Raw genomic sequence first — 21,784 nt, forward strand, 5'->3', positions numbered from 1 at the left:
TAATCATTTCAAGATATGGCAAATAATAATATGGTTACTATATATATACTCAGAATTACGTTCCCATGCTCGTATCACACTTTATCGTTGGTTGAGATTTAGCTAGACGCATAACAAAAGAAAAAAATTGCGTGTCCGTGCGGTCTCTTTTTGGTTTGAAAAAAATTATTGTGACCACGTCCGAATTCGAGGATTATCTGGTGTGTAAACAAAAAGAGAAATGTATGATCTGTGCATGTTTTTGAAAAAACCTCTTTCGACCTAACTCTTCTGGGGTTACTAAAGGAAACGAGTCTTGCCTTCAGTCTGGTGGTAACTTTAAAGGTAAGAAACGCACGGGGAAGGACTTGCTCATAATGCTCGCTTCGTTTCGCTTCGTCTTAAGCGCCCCCAGTTGTTTTTTAACAAAGAAATGATTGGAGCAACATGGTTGATCTCAATAATTTCAGGCGGACCGAAGTCGATCTCGGGAGGTTGCCTCTATGTCCTCGGAAGGTTTTCTTTCTCAGTTATTGGCGCTGGAAGACGAAAAGTAGCGCAAAAAAGGAAAAAAAATGAAATCGTGAGCTTTTTCGAGCTTAACATATTTAATATTTTGTAATGAATGCTCTCAGCAAGCAATTCTAGCCTTGGTCTCCTTTCTTTGGCAGCATAAATGTGGGGCGTGAAAGAAACACACTTGCAATTAAGAACAGTTTTAGAACTAAACAACATTTTTTGCATTAGGATAACACTATTGGCTAGAGCACGGTGGCCCTCTTTTCAAGCTGATCATCATGATTTGGATAAGTTATTCTATAATAATGATTATAACAACAATATAATAAACAAAAAACAAAAACTATCAATAAACAAAACAAAGTGTTTTCGGCACCAAACCTTACTATATGCACAAGGGTTACGGGGTAAAAAAATTCGATAAAAAAGAGCCGCCAAACCGAAAAAAAAAACAAACAAAAAAACGCGCTGGTCAAGGTTGGGCTCACCAGGGCTCAATCAGTGTTTCCCTACGGATTTTCAATTCTAGCAAACACCGTTGAGTAACAAATGATGGAGGGATCGTTGCAACTATAGCTAAGTCAGTTAATTCTTGTCTGAGAATCTTGCGTCTGTTCTCAGGTAAGGAGGTTCGACATAGAAATATTGGCAAAGGATCACCAGATCTTCTTCGTCCCTCACGTGCTGACTCTCTTTGCGTGGGAGAACATTGAAAAATTTGTCAAATGGCAATGACAACCATCAACTATCAATCGCACTCCAACGTTTCTGACACTATCGCACGCAGAACTCTAAATTACTGAATGGTTTAAATCGCGCTTTCTATGGCAGCAGGACATTTGATGGCGGTTTTACATGAAGAAGTCCGATAAGCATTAGGTTGGATTAAGTGCACATCGTCTCACATGAATGTTTCTGCTTTGGATTTTTCTCGATTTGACTGTCTTGTCTTGAACGAATTGCCGCCTTTGATTGAAGTGTACTTTGTGGTGGACTGGGTTCTGTTTGAGCCGGATCGCATTCTTGGATCCCTTCCGTGTACAGCAGCACTGAGGGCGATGCGGAATTTCTCGTTTAACATCATGTACAGCCATGGGTTTACCGCACTGTTTGCGTGACCCAACCAGAAGCAAAGGATCATTACGTAATACGGAATTTTCGACAAGACGTCAGGACGATATGCAATAAGTAAATGAAAAAAGTGAGCCGGGAACCAACAAAGAGCGAAAGCAGCAGTGATTATGACGAGCATGCGCACAACTCTTCGCTTCGTAATCTCGTTACGTTTCTCAATTTCGGACGAAGCTTCACCCGGCATGCTTCGGTGCCAAAGCGTGAGGCAGATCCGAGAATAAAGGGTAATTATTATGATAAGTGGAATCAGGTACATAATTAGAACGAGGTAAGTGTAGAAACCCCTCGTCCCAAATTTGCCAAGCTCTTCATATTTTGGACCGCAAACCAAACCCTCAGTTTGAGGCCAATGACCAAGCCTCCAAATAATAGCAGCTGGAATGGAGAAAATCATTGCACTCAACCAAATAAACACAGTTAGGACTCTAGCCTTTCGAAACGTCTCAAAACGGTGAAGAGGACGGGCAACTGCAAAGTAACGATCCACTGACATAATCAACAGACTTAAAATGGATGCACCGAGTGTGACATAAAACGTGAAAAACGTAAGCGAACACGTGACATTTCCAAACATTCCCGTTGCCCATACCCCACCATCGTGCAGGATATGCAGGGAGACAGGCATAGCAATCAGAGCCACCAGAAGGTCAGCGACGGCCATGTTGACAAACAGGAAACCAGTCAGCGATCTTGTTTCTGGTCTTCTTTTGATGATGAAGATCAGAAGAAGATTTCCGACCACTGCCACAAATATGGTCATCGAATACAGTACTGTGAAGATCGTCTTATGTAGAGAGCTGGGGCTAGGTGACTGCCCTGTGGAAAGCAAACAGAGGGTTATGTTCTGTATTGTTTTTTTTGTTTGTTTTTCTTGTTATTGGATGTTTGCAATATCTGCCTTTTTTTCCCCTTTTTTATGTTTCGTTATCATCAAAAGAACTGTAAGGCCACGGTAGCGAAAATCAGCGCGAAAGCTGACGTCGATAAGGCCCGACGAGTTGACGAGAGCCGGTCTGGAAAAGCCGTCAGGCGTCTCCTTGCGCTACAGGTCCGTATGTCCAGACCTCCAATCAAATATTTTCCCGTCCGGCCCTCCCACCCGTCGAGTGAAAAAGAAGTAACTGAAGTTATTAGCATGTACTTTTTTTCGTCCACGCCCCGTGTGTTAACAATCACATCATTAACAACAATTTTCTTTTTGTCTGGACGGTTTAGCCCCTCAACCAGCCGCAACGAAAAAAAAAATCACTTGTTTTCTCCCGGCTCATATGGTAATCAATATTTTGTATCTGATGATTTCTCTAGATTCATACATAAAAGCACGAAAATTCGAACCAAATAGGATTTTAAAGGAGTCAAGACAGCAACCTCACGAAAAATAAGATCAGCATGGGATTTTAGGGAGTACTTTCTAATCAATCAGCGATCCCGAAAACCAGAGTGAAAGCTGACGTCGATGGGGCCCGACTAGTTAACGAGAGCCGGTCTGGAAAAGCCTGTATCTTATGATCTTGTGTCAGATATTTTCCCGTTCGGCCCCCTCCCACTCCGTCGAATGAAAAAGTAATTTACATGTTTTTGTTTTTTTTTTTGCGTCCGTGCCCTGTGTTAAAAATCATATCATTAACTTTTAGTTACACTCGAACATCATTTTTTTTTTTGTCTGGACGGCTTTGTCTCTCAACCAGCCGCAACATGAAGAAATCATTTATTTTCTCCTGATTCATATGGTAATCAGTGTTTTGTATCTGGTGATTTTTTTTTAGATTCCGACATAAAAGCACCAAAACTCGAACCAAATAGGATTTTAAAGGAGTCTAGACAACAACCTCACGAAAAATAAGATAGCCTGGGATTATTGGAAGTACTTTCTAATCAGTCCATTAGAAATGATTCTTTTAGCCTGTTATGCCTTCATTAATCGGTTGTAATCATATCTATTTCGGTTTTCTTTCAGTTGCCCTGTAAGAGTTGCCTATACAGTAAGAGAGGCCATTGACGCACACGAGCATGGCATTAGTGGTCATTCAGTAATGGTAATGACGAAAGCTCTTTTGGTAATCAGTGAATTATTGACTCGCTATCAAATGGCATTTATTGAATATTAAAACTCGTGAAAAAATGCTAAGGCTACGGAAGCACGACTGCATGTTGAAGCCCCCTAACCTGAGAAGAAAAAGGTCACACGCATGCAAGATAAAAAGTGACGGGAGAAAGTCAATAAAATGAACTCGTCAAAATTTGACGGATTCAAATTAAGAGTTTTTGATAAACTGATTATCGCATGACGCCATTTGATTGATAAGCACATGATGGCGTTGAGTGCGATTTACTTTAGCATAGATCCCATGATGCTACAAAGTTATTTTCTCCGACAGGTTTTTAAGGTGCAAGTTAATTTACCATCTAACTAACTTCGCGATGAACAGATAAAACAGGCGACAAAACAGATGCTACACGTTCTCTGAATTTTAATGCCTCGACTGTAAAGAAAATCAGTGCTGCAATGTCTTAACAAGGACGACGTGCCTTTCCTTTCAACATACACCGAGACTACCGCAGCTAAATGATAGCATCCTGTTATTGCATACCGTGGCGACGTCAGTATGCAACGAGCTTCCTTCTCACGTCTTCCCAGTTTTACGTTGATAAATAACACCATAATCAGTTCAATGTAAACGGTTCGTTTCGCTTTCTTCCCATTCGAAGCATTTCATGGAATGACAATCGTAAAATTACACGTTGTTCAGTTGAACATAAATCTCTAGTGACCCTCTCCTTTCAAGCACATACCATGCAATAAATTGTTTATTTGGCGAAAAATATGTTTCATAATCTAGTCAAACGAGTTGAAGACAGACAGAATGCAACTCAAACGACCATTGGCCACAACGGCAAGACGTGAATATGAAAGCGATCTTCGCAGTTATGAACACTACTTAAGCAGTAGCGAAAAGAAGGCCTGAAAAAAATTCAGGCCTGTACGGGATGAACCCATGACCTCTGCGATACCGATGCAGTGCTCTACCAACTAAGCTAACAAGCCAACTGGGAGCTGGTCGCTGTGTTGGTTCCAAATAAACCCGTGAAGTGGTGAATAAACGGCTGTAAATATATAAAATTCATATCCCGTACAGGCCTGAATTTTTTTTCAAGCCTTCTTTTCGTTACTGCTTAAGTAGTGTTCATAAATGCGAAGATCACTTTCATATTCACGTCTTTATCCGCAGTTCAAATATATGAATTTCATTTATTCACAGCCGTTTACAACGACAAGAGTTGAATTAAATGAAAGGAGTTGCCATATCAGCCTTGTAAACACAGTAAAAATGAGTAGACGATAGTTGAATAAGGAAAAAAAATGTTTACGTGACAGCCTACATTATTCTATGCGTTCTTTCAAAGCCCTTTATCAATCACGCAAAATGTTTGAGATTCGACTTACCGTCAGAGGAGTTCTCTGTATCTGTAGTGTTTATTGTAGTGTTCATCGTAATTTTCAAGAGTGTACTTCTTGATGTCAGCAACAAGAAAATATGCTTCCTTTCTCCCACACCTAGAACTGACAAAAAGTCGAATCTGCTGCTTAACACTTTACGCATTTGGAACACGATAGCACATATTGCTTAAATTGCTTACGTATTTGTAAAGTGAATCTAATTAGCGAGCCTTTCGATCAAATTAATATATCCAGAAGTTAGGGTGATAAGGATATATTACGACAGAGCGGAAATATAGGTTTTCACAAGAAAGATATTCGCTGTGTATGATACCCGAAATATTAGCCACATACTGTGTATATGGAAGCCTACAGCTTAGTTCGTAAATGATGCTGTAAGCTGATAGAACATACCAAAATTTCTAGGTATGCCTTGCGACGAGGGAATTGTCCGTAAAGAATGCTCAATTATAAAATGTTAGGTATATTATGAGTAATAACACGGTTGCTTTCATATAGACTGCAGAGCAAAACTCACCTTACGTCGACTGTTGAGTAGTTGTCGTCTCTTTGGACGAAATGGTGAAATATTGGCACCCTATGGGGTCTTCCTCGGTTTGTTTACCCAAATTACAACGTACCGTGTTGAGAAAAAGTCGAAAGAACGGACTTATTGCGTTCTTCATCAAAGAAAACAGCCGTCTTTTCCAAACCACCAATGGTTTAAAACAGTTTTGACACGATATTTACTTTTAATAAACATCCAAGTCAAACTTTATTTTATGTTAATAATCAGCTGTAACTCATTAATACGAGAATTCTGTTTGGGCATCAATAACAATGAGTGACACCGGAATTTGCAATATTGGACCATACTGAGAAACACGGCATCTGGAAACACTTCTGCTTCTTTGATGGAGTGTGATGTTTAGCTGTTGTATCGTTTGTAATATAATCGATTTAAGAAAATTCGAGAACGTAGAAAGAAAATTCGAGAACATAAAAAGAAAATTTCAAATTTCCTGACCGTCACTTGACTTTCAATTACAAAAGATGCTTCCTGCTGATTACCAACTATCAACTATCGCGCTGTTACTATTTTTTGTTTCTAATCTTCCTTACTCTGTTAAATTTCTTCATTAGCTTTTAGTGGATTAACAAGTCTTCAGATTCCAATGAGTTTTAGTTATAAAAGCTACTCGAATATATTTAAAAAATAATCAGTGATTCTTTTTGGTTGAGTGCACATTTCACCGTAAATGTGGCCCATTATTCACCTTACTGAAATTATTCTTGAAGCTGATCAATTTTAAATATGAAAAAGGAACCAAAAGCCTTCGGTGTGATAATGAGTTTAAGCCTTTCTTTCCTGAAATTAACCATAACTATAAATATTTGCAGTAAATAAGCATAACATGCACCTCTTTTTTTTTTTCTTTTTCACTTTGAAGATAAAAACTTTCCAGAATGTAATGGATGGAAACTCCATTTAAAATACTTAATCTTACTCTGTTAGATATTGAGAGTTTTGCGAAGAAATGAAGAGAACTTTGCTCATACAGTTGCTGGTTATGTTAAATGAAGAAGTAAATAAGTAAGTGAAATAGGTCGGAAAGGAAGCGAGCGTGAGTGGGTAAATTACAAGTTGTACGTATCGAAGAAAGTGTGGTAGATACGTGACAGCAAATTTCCGAGTCTTATTAATTTATCAAGGCATCACATATTCTTGTTCCTAAAAGTATTTCAATAACTTTTGGATACGGCCACAAGAACGAGCAAAAGATGATGAAATAAAATAAATTAGCCAATGAGCTTTAAATGTTCCTATGGCTCCCGTTTCTTATTAGATCGTAAAGAAATCGAAGCGATGCATAGTTTGAGAATTTTGACAAGCCTCGAGTTTTTCTTTAAAATTTCCGGGGTGCCCTTGATACAATGGCTTGTAAACGGTATAGAATGATTAAATTTACGTCATCAAGGTTAAAATTGATTGAAAGAACTCAAGTAATTACAATCCTGAAGATTTTTCTAATTTTCATCTCGTATTGCTCCGAAAGCTCCCTAAAACAGTTAACAATGAACATCCAAAACGGCCGTTTGGAATGGATTTTAATTTTAAAATGCGAATTAAAGTTAATTAGCCCCAACGAAAAAAACCAAAAAAACCAACAAAATAAGAAACAAATAAATAAGTAAAAGTAGTAAATGGTCTTATAGTGTATGTTTCAACTCAACTTGCTCTTCCAGTGTACGAATTGAAACATTACTGCCGATCAAAGGAATGACGTCAACAATCTCAAAAACCACATTCAGGTGGTTCATTGAGATCCTTTCAACCCAAGTTATGGTGGGCTTTAAGGTATTAGTTTCCATAATAGCTGTTGTTTTTTTTAGTAAAAGGCTTATTAAAAAAAGAGAGAGAGAGAGAGAGACAGAAGAAAAGAAAAGAAAAACTTATACAGAGTAACAAGAATGACTATGTGTCACGCTAGTTTAAAGCTAACGTGACACATGCTGAACACAAAGGGGAAAACCAAATAAATTACGACTCTAGATAGCATCGAACTCTTATGATTGACAGCAGGACAAATCCCAATGTTATCATCCATAATTTGATCGAGCACAAGATATCAATTCATAATGGCCTCTTAGAATCGGATGAACACTATATGCTTTTGAACTGTTCAACCGCATTTGGTCTTAAATCGAAGACAAGTCTGTTTAAAAAGAAGAACTGAAATTATAAGTTCGAATCGCAGTCTAAACCGCACCCATCCAGGGATAAAGATGTTTATTAATCTAGGTTCTCTTTGTGTGTGGCGCATAATTTGGCTCTAAAACACTAAGACTGTTTTCATATCTAACCAGTTCACCGCTGCATGACTTAAAAAAAGGGGAAAAAACAGCTTTGGCCGTTGAAACTCAACTCACCTAAAAATTCCGAAGATAAACTCGCCCTGCCACCGAAACTTAAAGAGACCAACGAATAACCTCGTGGAATGACTGCTGTCCTCAGAATCTATAAATGTTTCTTGTCCTAATGTGTGTGGTAGTGTCTCCGTAAATAAAGAATAAGCTTATTTAAACCATTTCAGAGACGGAAGCTTTTAAAAGGAGTTCTACGCCGGATTAGCGACCCAACGATTAATGGTCTAAAAGTGATGGCTGATTCATATATGAAATGGAAAATAAAATTTGATATATTTACATCAGTCTTATTGAGTAAATAAAAGTAATAACTAAAAAATGCTAATTTTAATTTTTTCCAATTCATCATACTGGATGCTGCAAGCGTATTAACAAGCTCACTACCATATACACTGAAAGGAATCATGCCCTAAAGTTTCTTCTTTCACCCCATACGCAAGTGATTCTCTGGAGTTAGAGGTAAACATTTGTAGGTTGTTTGCTTATGACCTGTTTTCTGAAACTGAATCCTTAATTCGCACGCTGCTATCTTAAAACACTTTTTAAAAAATGACGTTGAATTTTTTTTTTCATGGAAATTATTATGTGTATTATGATCGGTCAACCAGCTAAAATAGTTGTCAAGGGCATTTTCCATTTTGTATTTACTTTTTTTATTATTTTATCACATTCTGTACCGTGTATTTTGACGGATGGTCGCGGGAAAATTCATCAAGTCAATTCTCTGTCAATTTTTCGAAAAAAAAAAGAAAGAAGATATTTAGCCGTTTGCAAATATTACAACCCCCAGAAAGATAGCCTGTTTCCCGTATTTACTACTCCGACCGCAAAATACCACCTGGTGACTTCGCCATGACGAAATTAAACCCGAACTTAAATATTGATGATCCAAATTCCCAAGTCCCTGTTCAAGCTTCCTGGTGTATAGACCCCATATCACCAGGATCTCCGCATCTTTTGGCATGAGCTTATCAATAACATCTATAATTACACCATTTCCACCTCGCTTGAGTTGCCTCAGTGGCTATGCAAATAAGTATAAATTTCAGTTCGCAAGTCCGTCGCAATAATCCGACGGATATAAACCGCTAAAGGAAACAATGAAAAACGCATCTTTCGATAAGTAAAAGCTTAAAAACTATACGCCTAGGAAACATAATCCCATGACGTGACATTTCCTTTGGATCGCAATAATCATAAAACAACACCGTAACGGTTTTCCTTTATTCGACAATTACGCAGTTGAAATTTCTCACTGTGTAAAAGTGAAACTTAAGCAAACGAACATAAAGTTCGACTGTTTGCAAGCAAAGCAAAATGTAGTATTTTCAAACGATTCGTTCGACTGCCTGCATTGATAAGCTGTCTTACAATAAAATAAAGCCAAGCTGCACAATACCCTGCCACTCATTTACATGTCATTGAATAAGAAAAACCTATATTGTGTTATGCCTCGATCTTCAAAGCCTCATGACACATGTAAATGAGGTGGACCAAAGTGGCAGGGTATTCTACAGTTGCTCCAAAATTAAACAGCTGTTCTAGTTCAATTTACACCGTCACGGTGCGTTTTACCTTCGACAATTTGCCGCCATAGTTCTTAATTTAACAAACGTTAACATGGAAATTATGTAAAATATTCTCCATTCAACCCCGGAGTTCTTATCACTTTTATTTTTGTACTTGTCGTTGAATTTTTTTGGTGTCAGTGGGAGTGGGTAGAGGGGATGTTGATGACTAAACTAAGATTGAAGCATCTATCTTATCTCAGACAGACCAAAATGTTTAAAAATTACGCATACGCGCTAATCCAATTTAACGTACAGCGGCAGAAGAAGAAACACCCCCCTCTCTTCCAAGATCTTCACACCAGCATAAACATATTCATAGAAGTTGGCGGAGGCGTCAAAACTTATACGTTGAATCGTGCATAAATTTTAACTAATGGTTCAAAGCTGCGGGTACTGTAATTTATAAAGAAGGCCGTAACCAAGAAAGAAAACAGACAATTGACAATATTTTTGATGGACACTGGGGATTTGAACACCTGGGACTGAAATTCTCGGGCGCAGGTAAAAGATTACCAATGTTGATGTGAAAAATAAAATAACCAGAGGAAGATCCAAATTAACAAGGATCACCGAAAAAAGCACCAACAACAAAACAAAGCAATAACAAAAACAGACCACCGAAGAGAAATAAGGCGGCGCCTCCAGTGAAAAGAGGTCATCATCTGGTCAAATTCGAAAGCGTCTCAGTAAACCGTGGCACCTCCGGTACCTGCGGACCTCAGAACTTGTAGACCCCACACTTTTTTTAAAAGGTAAATATATAAAATTTTAGAAAAACCTTAACACTGTTAAAAATTTCGTTTTCGGGTATGAAGAAGGTTATGTTAATTGAGAAATATGTCTTTTTTTTTTTTGTCCATGGTTTCTCACTAGAATAGACTTTAATTGTGGCAACATTCACCGAATATATTCAAGGGTATGTAATGTCCTAAGAAACATTCAGCGGTCACTTGTTACCCCGAATGTAACTAGTTTGAACCATAACTTGAAAGCTCTTACGGTTTGAGTACCGCAATATCTGTAGAGTGCCTCAACTCCAAGGGTCTCGGCAAATCTTTAGGCTGGAACTCGCGGCATTTAATTCCATTTGATTTTACATGACCTTCGAATGAGGAACAGAGCGTAAGTTAACAATTTCGATGTTATATGGGCTTCTAGAGCGAATTTACAGCGTTTTTTTCTTCCAGTGGGTTCGTTAGTTTGGCGTTACTCGTAGACGTACCTTAGAAAGGATTATTTAGGGGGCAGAGCAGATGAACTAAAACCGAGCAAAAATAGCCCTAAATCAGCCTAAAAATTCACACTATGCAAATGAACCACCATTTATGTATCTTTCGAGGACAACTGAGTGAGGGCGTGTTGATTTTGACTGAGAAAAAAAAAATTTTATCGAAGTTTGGAAAAAGTAACGAAGCGGAAACTGACGTCTGTCGATTCTTTAAATAACGTTAGATGGTGAGTTCACCCACACCGCAATGGCGAAAATTTGTATGAACATAAGGAACTCTCAAAGAGGCGATATCAAATGTATGTTTGGTAATGTCAAGCGATTCCAAAAATTTATTTGGTTTTTTTAGTGGACGAATTCTCCGAGCTTGTGCGTTCTATAATATCGCTCGGTTGTCGACAACTTAGAAATTCTACACTTCTGATCACACTGCCCGGCCGGACTCGGTCTCAAGTGGACTAAATGCCCGGCAGTTAGAATTATTTACCAAAATGCCATTGAAGTGTCCTTCAAACTTCCCAAGAGTATCAGATGTTTGTTTAGAAATGTAAAGCGATTCCAAAAATTAATTTGTTTTTTAGTGGATACATTATCCGAGCTAGTGCATAATGCAATATCGCTTGGTTGTCGACACTGAAATTCTATGCTTCTGATCAGACTGCCGGGCACGGTCTCTCAAATGGACTAAGTGACCGGCAGTCAGAAATTTTCGCGCAATTTCCGCCGAAAGGTTCTTTCAACATATTTAAGATAATCAAATGTTTGTTAAGAAATGTCAAACGATTACAAACATTTATTTGGTTTTTTAGTCGACAAATTCTCTGAGCTTGTGCATACTATAATATTGCTCGCTTGTCTGTCTGCTACGCTCCTAATAAGACTGCCGGGCACGGTCTCAAATGGACTAAATGCCCGGCAGTCATAAATTTTCATCAAAATGCCACTGAAAGGTTCTTCAAACTTCCTAAGAGTGTCAGGTGTTTGATTAGAAATGTCAAGCAATGTTAACATTGCGTTGGTTTTTCAGTGATCAAGCTTAAACCGCATGAACCTGCTATAAAGCTTGGGAGGTCAGGCTGGTTTCGTAGAATATGTTGTCTTCGTGACAACTGTGGCGTGACAGCAAGGGTCAGTCACCTCAAATAAACCTGTTAATAATACAGTATTCGATGTTTGTTTAGGTTTCCCAAGTGATTCTAAAATTATTTGGTGGACAATTTTTCCAGCTGAGCGAATCACAAAATCGCTCGATTTGTCGACTCACAACAGAGTGCCGGGCACGATCGTAAATAGACTAAATACCCGGAATCGCTTGACATTTCTTAACAAACATCTGATAATACGAAGAAGTTTTAGTGGAAGTTGCGTGAAAATGTTTGACCGCCGGGCATTAAGTCTATTCGAGACCGTGCCCGGCTGCCAGGCATTTAGTCACAGGGTAATTATTTTAGTAAAAACACAAACAGTTGATAACTCTACCATCTAAATTATATTTTGGTTTGACAACCACAGGAAGACTAGAGCAACTTCACTTCCAAAAAACTATGTACACTCTATCTTGAGTAGCCGAAATAAGGGCTGAGATTGTATGAGCTAGCGACGAAAGAATGGCTGCCAAGATCGAACTGAACAAAGCAGTTTTTTTTTTCTTTAGGTGTGCCGTCGAATTTTCTCGCATGCTTGCAAAAAAATTTAGGCAAAAATCCAGCTCTTCAGTTGTCACTTCTTTAATGGATGATTTGAATTTGTTACCACTAGGACTGTAGGCTTTGCCTCTTGTTGACAAATTTACTTAATGACAAGAATCGTGATTGACATTAATTTCATAGATTGATTTAAAGCCGTTAGATTATTATGTTTTCAGTCAGTTTTTCACCGGAATCGAAGTGAGAAAGAAGTTATTTTGTCATCAATTTTTCTGTTTCTAAATCCGCTTACCTGGAGAATCTGCTAACCAGTAAAGTGAGACTGTTGTAACGACCCGCCACAGAAGTAAGTTTACACTGAAGGTTTTTTAATTTAGTCAGTTTCCGCTTCGTTACTTTTTCCAAACTTCGATAAAAATTTTTTTTTTAGCTTTAGACTTGATTTGCGTTTGTTCTGAGTGCGAATTATAAATGTGTTTCTTTTAGATCGAATAATTATTAAAGCTTGTCTTGATATTATTGGTCATTTGTATGGGCGGCCGTCACCACCAAATCGCCCCATGTAAGGAAATTCAGTTTCCGGAATCCAGGAAATTTTTGCTCGTGGAATCCGGAATACTAGACTTTGGAATCCAGAATCCAGCTTTTGGAATCCAGGATTTGAACCCGCCACAGAAGTAAGTTTACACTGAAGGTTTTTTAATTTAGTCAGTTTCCGCTTCGTTACTTTTTCCAAACTTCGATAAAAATTTTTTTTTTAGCTTTAGACTTGATTTGCGTTTGTTCTGAGTGCGAATTATAAATGTGTTTCTTTTAGATCGAATAATTATTAAAGCTTGTCTTGATATTATTGGTCATTTGCATGGGCGGCCGTCACCACCAAATCGCCCCATGTAAGGAAATCCAGATTCCGGAATCCAGGAAATTTTTGCTCGTGGAATCCGGAATACTAGACTTTGGAAGGGAATCCAGGATTCTGCTAAAAAGGGAATCCAGAATCCATTTGCTGAAAATCCATTTCAAATCGTATTAGCGGCTTTCACCCGCATCCATGCAACCACGGTAGGATTGACATTCTCCCCAAAACACAGCAGGCAGACGAAAGAGTTGACTGGCACACTTCCATATATATGCCCTCAGCATGCGTCCTTCTATCATCACAGCCTCATCGGAAGACTGCCACGACGTAACAACAGCCCTCCAAATAGAGGATGCTAATGTCGCACTACAGGGTAGAACTGTGCGGGTGCAAACTGTTTACCACATAGAAAGTCGTTGCTGTGAGACATAACCGCAGAAGAGAGATTTCGCCATTCTGGCTGGCTATTCTCTTACAAGACGTTCAATTAGAAGTAGATGGAGGCAATTTTTTACGAAAGAAGGTGCAATTTCAGTGGCCGAACCGGACAAGTGACCCTCTTACGTACACTCCCGGCGATGTGTGATCGGAACTCACCCAACTGCATTCTCACCCGAGTTTTGGGATTCACTGCCAAGGGTTCAAGCATCACTCTAACGTCTGAGGAGGACAACAGGCTCTCCAGGCTTGCTAATGGTGACCTTTACGACGAAGATGTTGGAGATGATGAGGATCAAAATCCGGAGGATGAGAGAGCAGCTGGGGAGAGTGAAAGGGAAGTGTCGCTTCCAAGATTAGGAGTGAGCTTATCAGGGCGATGGACCACACGTTTCCAATTATGATAAACTTTGAACAAGGTTATGTATGGATATTTATGGAAGTCAGGAAAGGTCTATTTATAGGTCGAATGTTCGGCATTTAAACGTGAACCAAGGGGTAAGTTTCTAAAGAAACTGTGGTGCTGCGTCGGTGGGAGAGTATAGCCGCTATAAGGTAATTTAGTGTTAACAACTGAGTTGAAAACGTAAATTAGCCACCGTGAAGGGTAAAAAACCTGACGTTTCGAGCGTTAGCCCTTCGTTAGAGCATTTAAACGTGAACCGTTTTCTTTGATATTTGGCATTTGGAATAACAAATTTAAGATTTCATAAGGCATCATATCTCGGTGCGACTAAGGTCAAGCAACATTTTCTAGAAAAGAAAATAGCGGCGGGCCATCTGAAACTTTATAGAATCATTGCTCTGAAGGATTCATCGCCGACGTAATGCGATATGACTTGGCTAACCTTTTAAAGAAAAAAGGAAATTTAGAAAAGAGAATGTTATTCTTCAAACATTACCGTGTAAATGAGGATCTTTCGCTACTTTTCAAAAGTTTAAATATAGCTGAATTGGTTTAACACCGTTTTATGCGCAATCTCGTCGCACGTCATCGCCAATTACATTTGGGAAAACAAGCTTTTCTGTCCGTGATTTACTCGGGGTGTTATTAAAATTATATTCCGGTTTAAATTTTTGCCTCAATAAATGGTTTAAAAAGTAATTTGAGATGATAGGGAAATATTTTCGAGCTTTTTTCTTGGCAGTTCTAAGTCAGTTTTATATTTAAAAAATTGGCCAATTTTTAGTCCAACTGTTATTTACAAGTTAAAAATGATAAGCAATGATTTGAACTATTAGCTCTTTGTTACTGTTAAATCACTTGAAGAACCTCGAGGAACCTGTATTAAAGAAATGCGGCCTCGCCTCTTCAGAGTTGCTGAAAAGATGTGGAATGAATGGACATTGGATTTAAAAGACGGACACTCTCAACAGGTATTCCTGCAACAAAAATTTATCCCTTAATTTGCTATTATACATTTGTCATAAATATCAAATGTTGTTGTGGAAATATGAATAGACAAACATGCATTCACCAACATGTCCTTCAATAGCGAAATCTGTCATCGAAGTCATTCCTAGAAAACGAAATGCGAAAATTAGGGGCAAACCAGAAACTAAAATCTAAAATCTTTTGTGTTTTGGAATCCGGAATCTGCAGCGGTAGAATCCGGAATCCAGCATCTGGAATCCGGAATCCACAGCGTGGAATCCAGAATCTAATACTGTCCTGGATTACTTTACATGAGGCGAACCAAAAATAAACGGATGTCAAAAAGATCAGCAAATACACAGCTGGTCTAAGGATCGGCTGCAGGACAGCAAAGCTAATAAAGAAATGGCATGACCAAATTATAGACGGTTTAGTTTTCCTTCATGAAACAGAAAACCCTGAACATGAATAGTTTAGCCAAATGATAAACGGTCTGACAAGGATGTCAAATAGATCAGCAAATACAAAGCTGGTCTAAGGATCAGCTGCAGGATAGCATAGCTAATAAAGGAATAGCATGGCCAAATTATAGACGATCTTGTTTTCCTTCCTGAAACAGAACACCCTTAACATGAATAGTTTAGCCAAATGATAAACGGTCTAGTAGCCCGTGTTGAGTTGGAACATGAAATTGTGAAAAGGACTAGCTCAATTGCGAATAGCCTAGCACTCATTTGCAATACAGTACACAAACGGTGTAGCGTTACGTTAAATGGCTCAGGTTAATGTCGAGTGGCACAGCGTAGACACAAACGGTGTAACGTTGCGTGAAATGGCTCAGCGTAATGTCGAATGGTACAGCGTACATACAAACAGTGTAGCGTTGCGTGAAATGGCTCGGCGTAATGCCGAATGGTACACCGTACACACAAATGGTGTAGCGTTGCGTGAAACGGCATAGCGTAATGTAGAATGGTACAGCTTACACACAAATAGTGTAGCATTACGAATAGCTTTGCTGAATATCAGACGCTCTAACTGAACATTAAATTGCTCAGCATTACAAGAAATATTTCGATGGTGTGGCAAATTGTCGAGCTTGCTTGTGGCGTGACGTGAATGCTATCTCGCCGAAACCACCAAAAATACAAACCGCAAATGGTTCAGCGATCTGCTGGGGGGCATGACGTCATCGAATGTGAAGACTGGCGCGAAACCATTACATAGTGTAGTCGCTGTGTGGAAGAGTCTTCACTTCGCCTTGCCGTAAAGCAGAGCCAATTTGGTAAGTTTCGCCTCTTTTTTCCTTGCCGATATTGCATTTATTCGTTGTCGTTCGTGATAGCGTTAATTAAAATAGCAACGAGACTGGATTCTACCACGGTTTACCAGCCTCCCGGTTTACCACAGTTTGCACGTGTTGGTGAGCCTGAATGTTTATAGTATTAAGCAGTGAATCCTAGCAAACTATATATCAGAAGAAAGCTTAATAACTGCAGATTACGATAAAAACATAATTTAAGCGACTTTCTTTTACGGAAGTGTCAAGAGCCGGTAAGGCGTTAAAAGACCGAAGGTTCTTCTATTGAATTCATCGGGTATCGGATGCTGGATCATGAGCATAATGCCTGCACAGTCTCATTCACGAGGCATCAATCAACAAAAGTGTGTCAGGCTTTTTCGATATTCTGATTGGTTGTGTCCATATCGGCATCTTTAGTTGGAGTAGCTAAAAATATGCGAGTCGTGTTGCGTAAATGGACGCCACGGGACAAATTTTTCAAATATCAAAATTTCCCGACACATCTTCGTTTGTCATCATTCCTAGGATGTTTTGGCTAAATTTGACGAAAATCGGTCAAATCTATATACCCTATAAATTCGCTCAAAGTAGTGGTATTCCTCCTAAAGTCAAATGGCAGATTTTGGGTTCGCAAACAACTCACGCCTCGCCAGAAGATTATTTGGCCCCAGGAAACCGCAAACCAACAGGACAACGGGACCTCCTGGCGTCAATGACTATGGATCAAGATTTCCCGGTAAAAGTAACCCATTGCAGACTTTTTTTTCTTTTTTTATCACGATCGCTCAGTGGAGCGTTGAGGAGGACAACACAATAATGAGCAAAGTGGTCAAAGGCAAAGGAAAAACCTGCTGCAAAAATTAAAAAAACTGCAAAGCTGAGAAGCAAGACAAATAATCGACATACAGCTTTCAAAATTCCGATTTGAGGCGATTTTTAATGTTTTTGTATCAAGGCTAGTACTTTTATATAGAAAAGGAAACTTCGCTTTAAACATTATGTATGGTAAATTTTGGTTGGATGACGACCTCTTTGTTCGAAATCTGGGCGCCAGCGTGAAGCTCCGTTAGTACTAATCGCTTTCACAAAAGAATTGTGTTCTTTACTTGAAAGAGTGCTACCCTTTCTTTTCTTTGGGCCTGCCTTTTTTTACTTTTTTGCTCCCAAGGACTTTCTTCTGCTGTTGATTTTTTCCATGCGCAAAGATTTTTCCATAAACAAAGAGCTTCCACGTGTGAATTCTGTAAAGTGTGCGATGTAAACAAAATATGGAAGTAACATGAAAATCGAGCCTCAATATGAGCGGTTGCCGCGAAAATTCCCCCAGGGAACTCACCCAGGTCCCATATAATGACACCTTCCTGATTTAATAACTTTTATTTGAAAATACGTTTTTCTAAATAACTCGGGTGTTTTTAAAGATATCAGATATTTTTTCCATGGAAACATTTGATTGAATGTTTGAATTCAGTTTTGTCAAATGAAATAAAAATCGATTTTTTAGGTCTCTGAAGGTAGGAAGTAACCTTAAACTCACGATTCACAGCAAATTAAACATTCATTTGTCGTTTCACGGATAATAATTTTACAAAATCACGCTTCACGACCACTTTGAAAATCACGATTCACGACAAAAAAGTTAGCAGTTTCATATTTCACGGGGAGAACAAGGGCCGATCACGAGTCACGAAAATGCCCTTTACCGCATTCACAAAACCATTTGAAATGCACATTCTTAAAACGATTGAAAAAGCGAGTAATAGCTTGAATTGTAAAAGACACAAACTTTGCGGTAGCTTACGGGAGCAGCTTGCTACCAGTTGATAGGATTGTTTACTTACGGTGTAACCTAAAAGTTTTATCCGCGTAAGGTTTTAAAAAGCATTTAAGCTAGTGTTTGATGATGAAATTAGTGGTTAAGTATAAATTTTCGCTATGGAGAGTGCCCGGAGGAGGGGTTACTCCTTTATATGGCGTATACAGGGACGTGCCGTTGGACAGGGTATTGTTTTCTGGCCTCTCTGTCTTGAACAGGATCTGAACTTGTCCGGGTATGAATAGGTCAGGGTTTGAAACTCTTCGTTGCACCCCTATACCCCTCACCCTGGACACTTGTCTACATGGCTGTGTCCGACACCGCTGCATCAATAGGCTATCGGCCAAGACCCCTCAAAATTGTGTTCATTTCAGCCCTTCCCTTAATGGAACGTTTAGCTAAGTTCTAAAATTAAGCTTAAATATTTGAGACAAATTTTGCCGATTTACCTTATTTAAAATTATCTCGAATTTCAGAACGATTCGAACGTTAACACCACTGTCGCCGAGTTACTACAGCGAGCAGCCCAGATGATAAGCGATGGGAATACACACAGTACACCATCGACGAACATCCCAGTGGCGGGTCCATCTAGCCCAGTGGTCGACGAGCACCGCAGGTTGTTCAATTGACAACTGGTCATTTATGGCTTCTTATTTCTCCTATCAGAGGTTCAATGCGCTGCAATGTGCTACATCCACGCTTCTACAAAACTCGCTAACACTCTGTACCACACTTGAGCATACGTGTAGCTTCGAGAGAGTCGTGCGGCAAGCGACGCATGCCAGTAAAAATGTCTCTGCACGGACGAGATCTCTGGGGTTGAGTTGTTATGCTTTTTAGACCGTAGACCTTATTTACATTATTTTAAACAAAAATGAAAACTTGTACCATACTGGTAACTCTGTTTGGCGTGCATGAACATTAAATCAATCTTAAAGGCTTTCGAGTTTTCTCGTTCTCAGAGGAACCGTCCTGTCTGGCTTATCAATCAATTTTCCTACGCTATTGCGTGTTTTTCTTTTTCTACACCCGTATGCAAAAGTGTCCTTTGCCCGTTAGCGGAGCAACTTTTCTCTTTCATTTGCGGAAGCTTTACCCACGCCGATGCATTTCATTTTCACTTGATAGTATGTATTCCGTACGATCAACTTCTCATAAAATTCAGAAATGTACTCTGTTTTTCTCGGGTCCTGCAAGGAAGGCATTAACAGAGGCATTTTCTCTAGTAATTTTTTGCCACTTACAGAGAGTCCACCCTTACGCGAGCAGGCGGCAGAACCGCGTAAGCAGTTCCTCCCAGAGAGCACAGAGAGTCCCAGAAAATAGAGGTAACTGATGATTACACATTTTCGTCTACATACGGAGGCCCTTTTGCAAGACCTGGATAGTTTGCAATTGACCCAATACCGAAAGAGATGTGTTGGCCATGGTTTGGAAAGATAAATTGAATCTCTGGTAAATTTCCATTAACGAGGCCAAGAAACTAAAAGTCTTGCGATTTATCACTTAGCTCTCTCATAATAAGTAGTAGGCACGGATGCGTTTCTCAAAACCCGGAAGACATGTCGGTTCCGAGAGCGATTGTGTTAATCCATTTTCTTTCAAGTGGCGCTGTAGATTTTAGTCCCGTGTAAACAAGCCCATCTTCTCAATCAAGTAAGTATGGTACTTTTAAGTTTTCACAAACACCAAAAATTGACTACATGAGAAAAGAAATAGCTTTACGTAACTAGTAAGTTATCAGGACTTCTGGAACACTGGTCCCAGGGCCTACAAGCCAGGTATTCTGAGCTTGTTAACTTGAACTTTCCTTTCAGCCGGAAAAAGAACAAAGCAACAGCATGCTATGTTTAACATTTTGAGGAGGTTTTAAAAAATCTTGAAGCAGTATTGATAAATGTTCCTCACCCCTTTTTGTCATTTAGTGGGACTGACTTTGTGCATTCGATTGTTCACAGTATTTGTTGTCATCTCCAAGTTATCGGAATATCAACTTCCTCACGAGCTAATTCACGTAAACATTCACATCTTTCCACGGCGGCTGTAGTTTCATAGGTTAATTGGAGTACTGTCGAGAGGAAATAATGCATTTTTAATTCAGTGCACTACTGTCACTAGTCCTTCCACTAAGTGTAACCACAAACATTACAAATATCTTTAAAATCATACATAAGTTAATTTGCATGCAGTATTGACCTTCTCTCAGTAGGAAAAATGACTGCTCAACTCCATTAGGATGACTTTTTTGATCTGTTAGAGTATGAAAACAGGACATTAATTGAAAGCAATGTTTACAACTTAATGCAATTACAACTTATTAAAACAACACTACAATTTTTAACAGAAAAAACCATTACCAGAACTTTTTTTTGCCTCGCTGGGCGTGACAAGCTCACCCATCGCCAGAAATCAAGGACATTTCGAGCCCGCTAACAATTATCAGCGGTATATCGTATTACACTCCGGAACAATAGAATATCAAAAGAATTCAATATGGCGGCGATCACGGCTCGATCTGCAAAGAAGCATGTTTTGTACCATGACTTACACAATTTGAGCACCGCAGATCTTCTATTTGATGAAAAGAAAAGAAAAGAAGACCTGCAAATAAATCTTTGGGATTTTTCGAGGCAGAGCGATGACATGAATAGCAGAATATAAACAATTATGGCCGACGATTCGAAGATCAGCGTTGCTTGTGTTTAACTATTTCAGTCATAGTTTTCAACGTGGCGTCTCGTCACTTATTCAGCATGGAAAATATGGGATATTTGGCGCGCTGCGAAGTTTTTTGATGGGAGGAAATGGCAATTTTACAGGATATTTGGACGCTTCGAACTCTGTAGCAGTCAATTCGATCGAGAGCAGTTGACTTTATTGATGCACTTTCCTGTAATAGGTGAGTGTTTGGGATGGAGAACGACGGATTTTGAAGAACTGTATGGCGACCTAGGTCAATGAACAATGACAAAAGAACTGGCTCGGGAAGTAAGTGGTTTTTATTCATCGAGTCCCTGTGAGGTTTGATGAATAGCAGAATCAGTACTGAATATGTCTATCCCACTGCGCGGGATGCGAGCCCATATGGAAACGTGTCGCGTTTGTGTTTTGCTGGTGACGTTTTTGCGACTATTTCTGGGTAAAATATCGCGCCTTCTGCGCATACTTAATTTTTTCCTTTGGAATAATTTGTTTGTAGGGTGAAACAAGGCCTGCAGAAACATCCGACGATGATCTGCTGCTAGCATTTCACGGTGGTTCGTTGCTAGGTTTTTCCTCCCGGAAGCGCGGGCGCGTGAATGTCTGCGGTAATTGCCATTAGTATTCCAACGTAAAGCAACATGGCGGCGAATTTAAGTGAAGTCGTGTTCGATTTAAGAGGCCAAACAGATTTTTCAGAGAGGGGGAAAAACATTTTGGAACGCAAGTGAACTGGAGCTGAAGTTTTCCTTTGAGCGGGAGTGGCTGAAGGCGGTCAGGCGAGCAAAAAGACGACCAAACTATGGTATGGGGAAGAGGAATAGCGGACTGGAAGAGGTTTGCGGC

At 39.3% G+C, this 21,784-nt stretch overlaps 1 protein-coding gene across 4 annotated transcripts; it reads right to left on the minus strand.

The window, feature by feature from the left end:
- Positions 1 to 568: 568 nt before the first annotated feature.
- LOC113670124 (prolactin-releasing peptide receptor) lies at positions 569 to 8,212 on the minus strand. 4 transcript variants are annotated; one of them, XM_089208025.1, is made up of 3 exons: positions 8,003 to 8,212; positions 5,078 to 5,188; positions 569 to 2,448 (listed from the first exon to the last, which is right to left on the minus strand). In XM_089208025.1, the coding sequence occupies exons 2-3, from the start codon at positions 5,121 to 5,123 to the stop codon at positions 1,400 to 1,402; spliced, it is 1,095 nt and encodes a 364-aa protein (XP_089064151.1). In that variant the 5' UTR covers positions 5,124 to 5,188; positions 8,003 to 8,212; the 3' UTR covers positions 569 to 1,399. The 4 variants fall into 4 exon arrangements, with proteins under 4 accessions (XP_089064151.1, XP_089064150.1, XP_027042015.2 ...); XM_089208024.1 differs by having other exon boundaries at positions 5,078 to 5,194; XM_027186214.2 differs by lacking the exon at positions 8,003 to 8,212 and adding an exon at positions 5,610 to 5,832 and having other exon boundaries at positions 5,078 to 5,194.
- Between the last annotated feature and the right edge of the window lie 13,572 nt (positions 8,213 to 21,784).

This window comes from Pocillopora damicornis, chromosome 5 (assembly GCF_964200805.1).
Source record: "Pocillopora damicornis chromosome 5, jaPocDami1.2, whole genome shotgun sequence".
Classification (NCBI taxonomy): domain Eukaryota; kingdom Metazoa; phylum Cnidaria; class Anthozoa; order Scleractinia; family Pocilloporidae; genus Pocillopora; species Pocillopora damicornis.

What these genes read in the sequence shown, in the direction of transcription:
- LOC113670124 (XM_089208025.1), bottom strand. Translation starts at nt 5,123, where the DNA reads ATGAACACTACAATAAACACTACAGATACAGAGAACTCCTCTGACG. An exon ending in TACAGAGAACTCCTCTGACG is followed by an intron (nt 2,449 to 5,077) that starts GTAAGTCGAATC and finishes TGCTTTCCACAG; the next exon opens with GGCAGTCACCTAGCCCCAGC.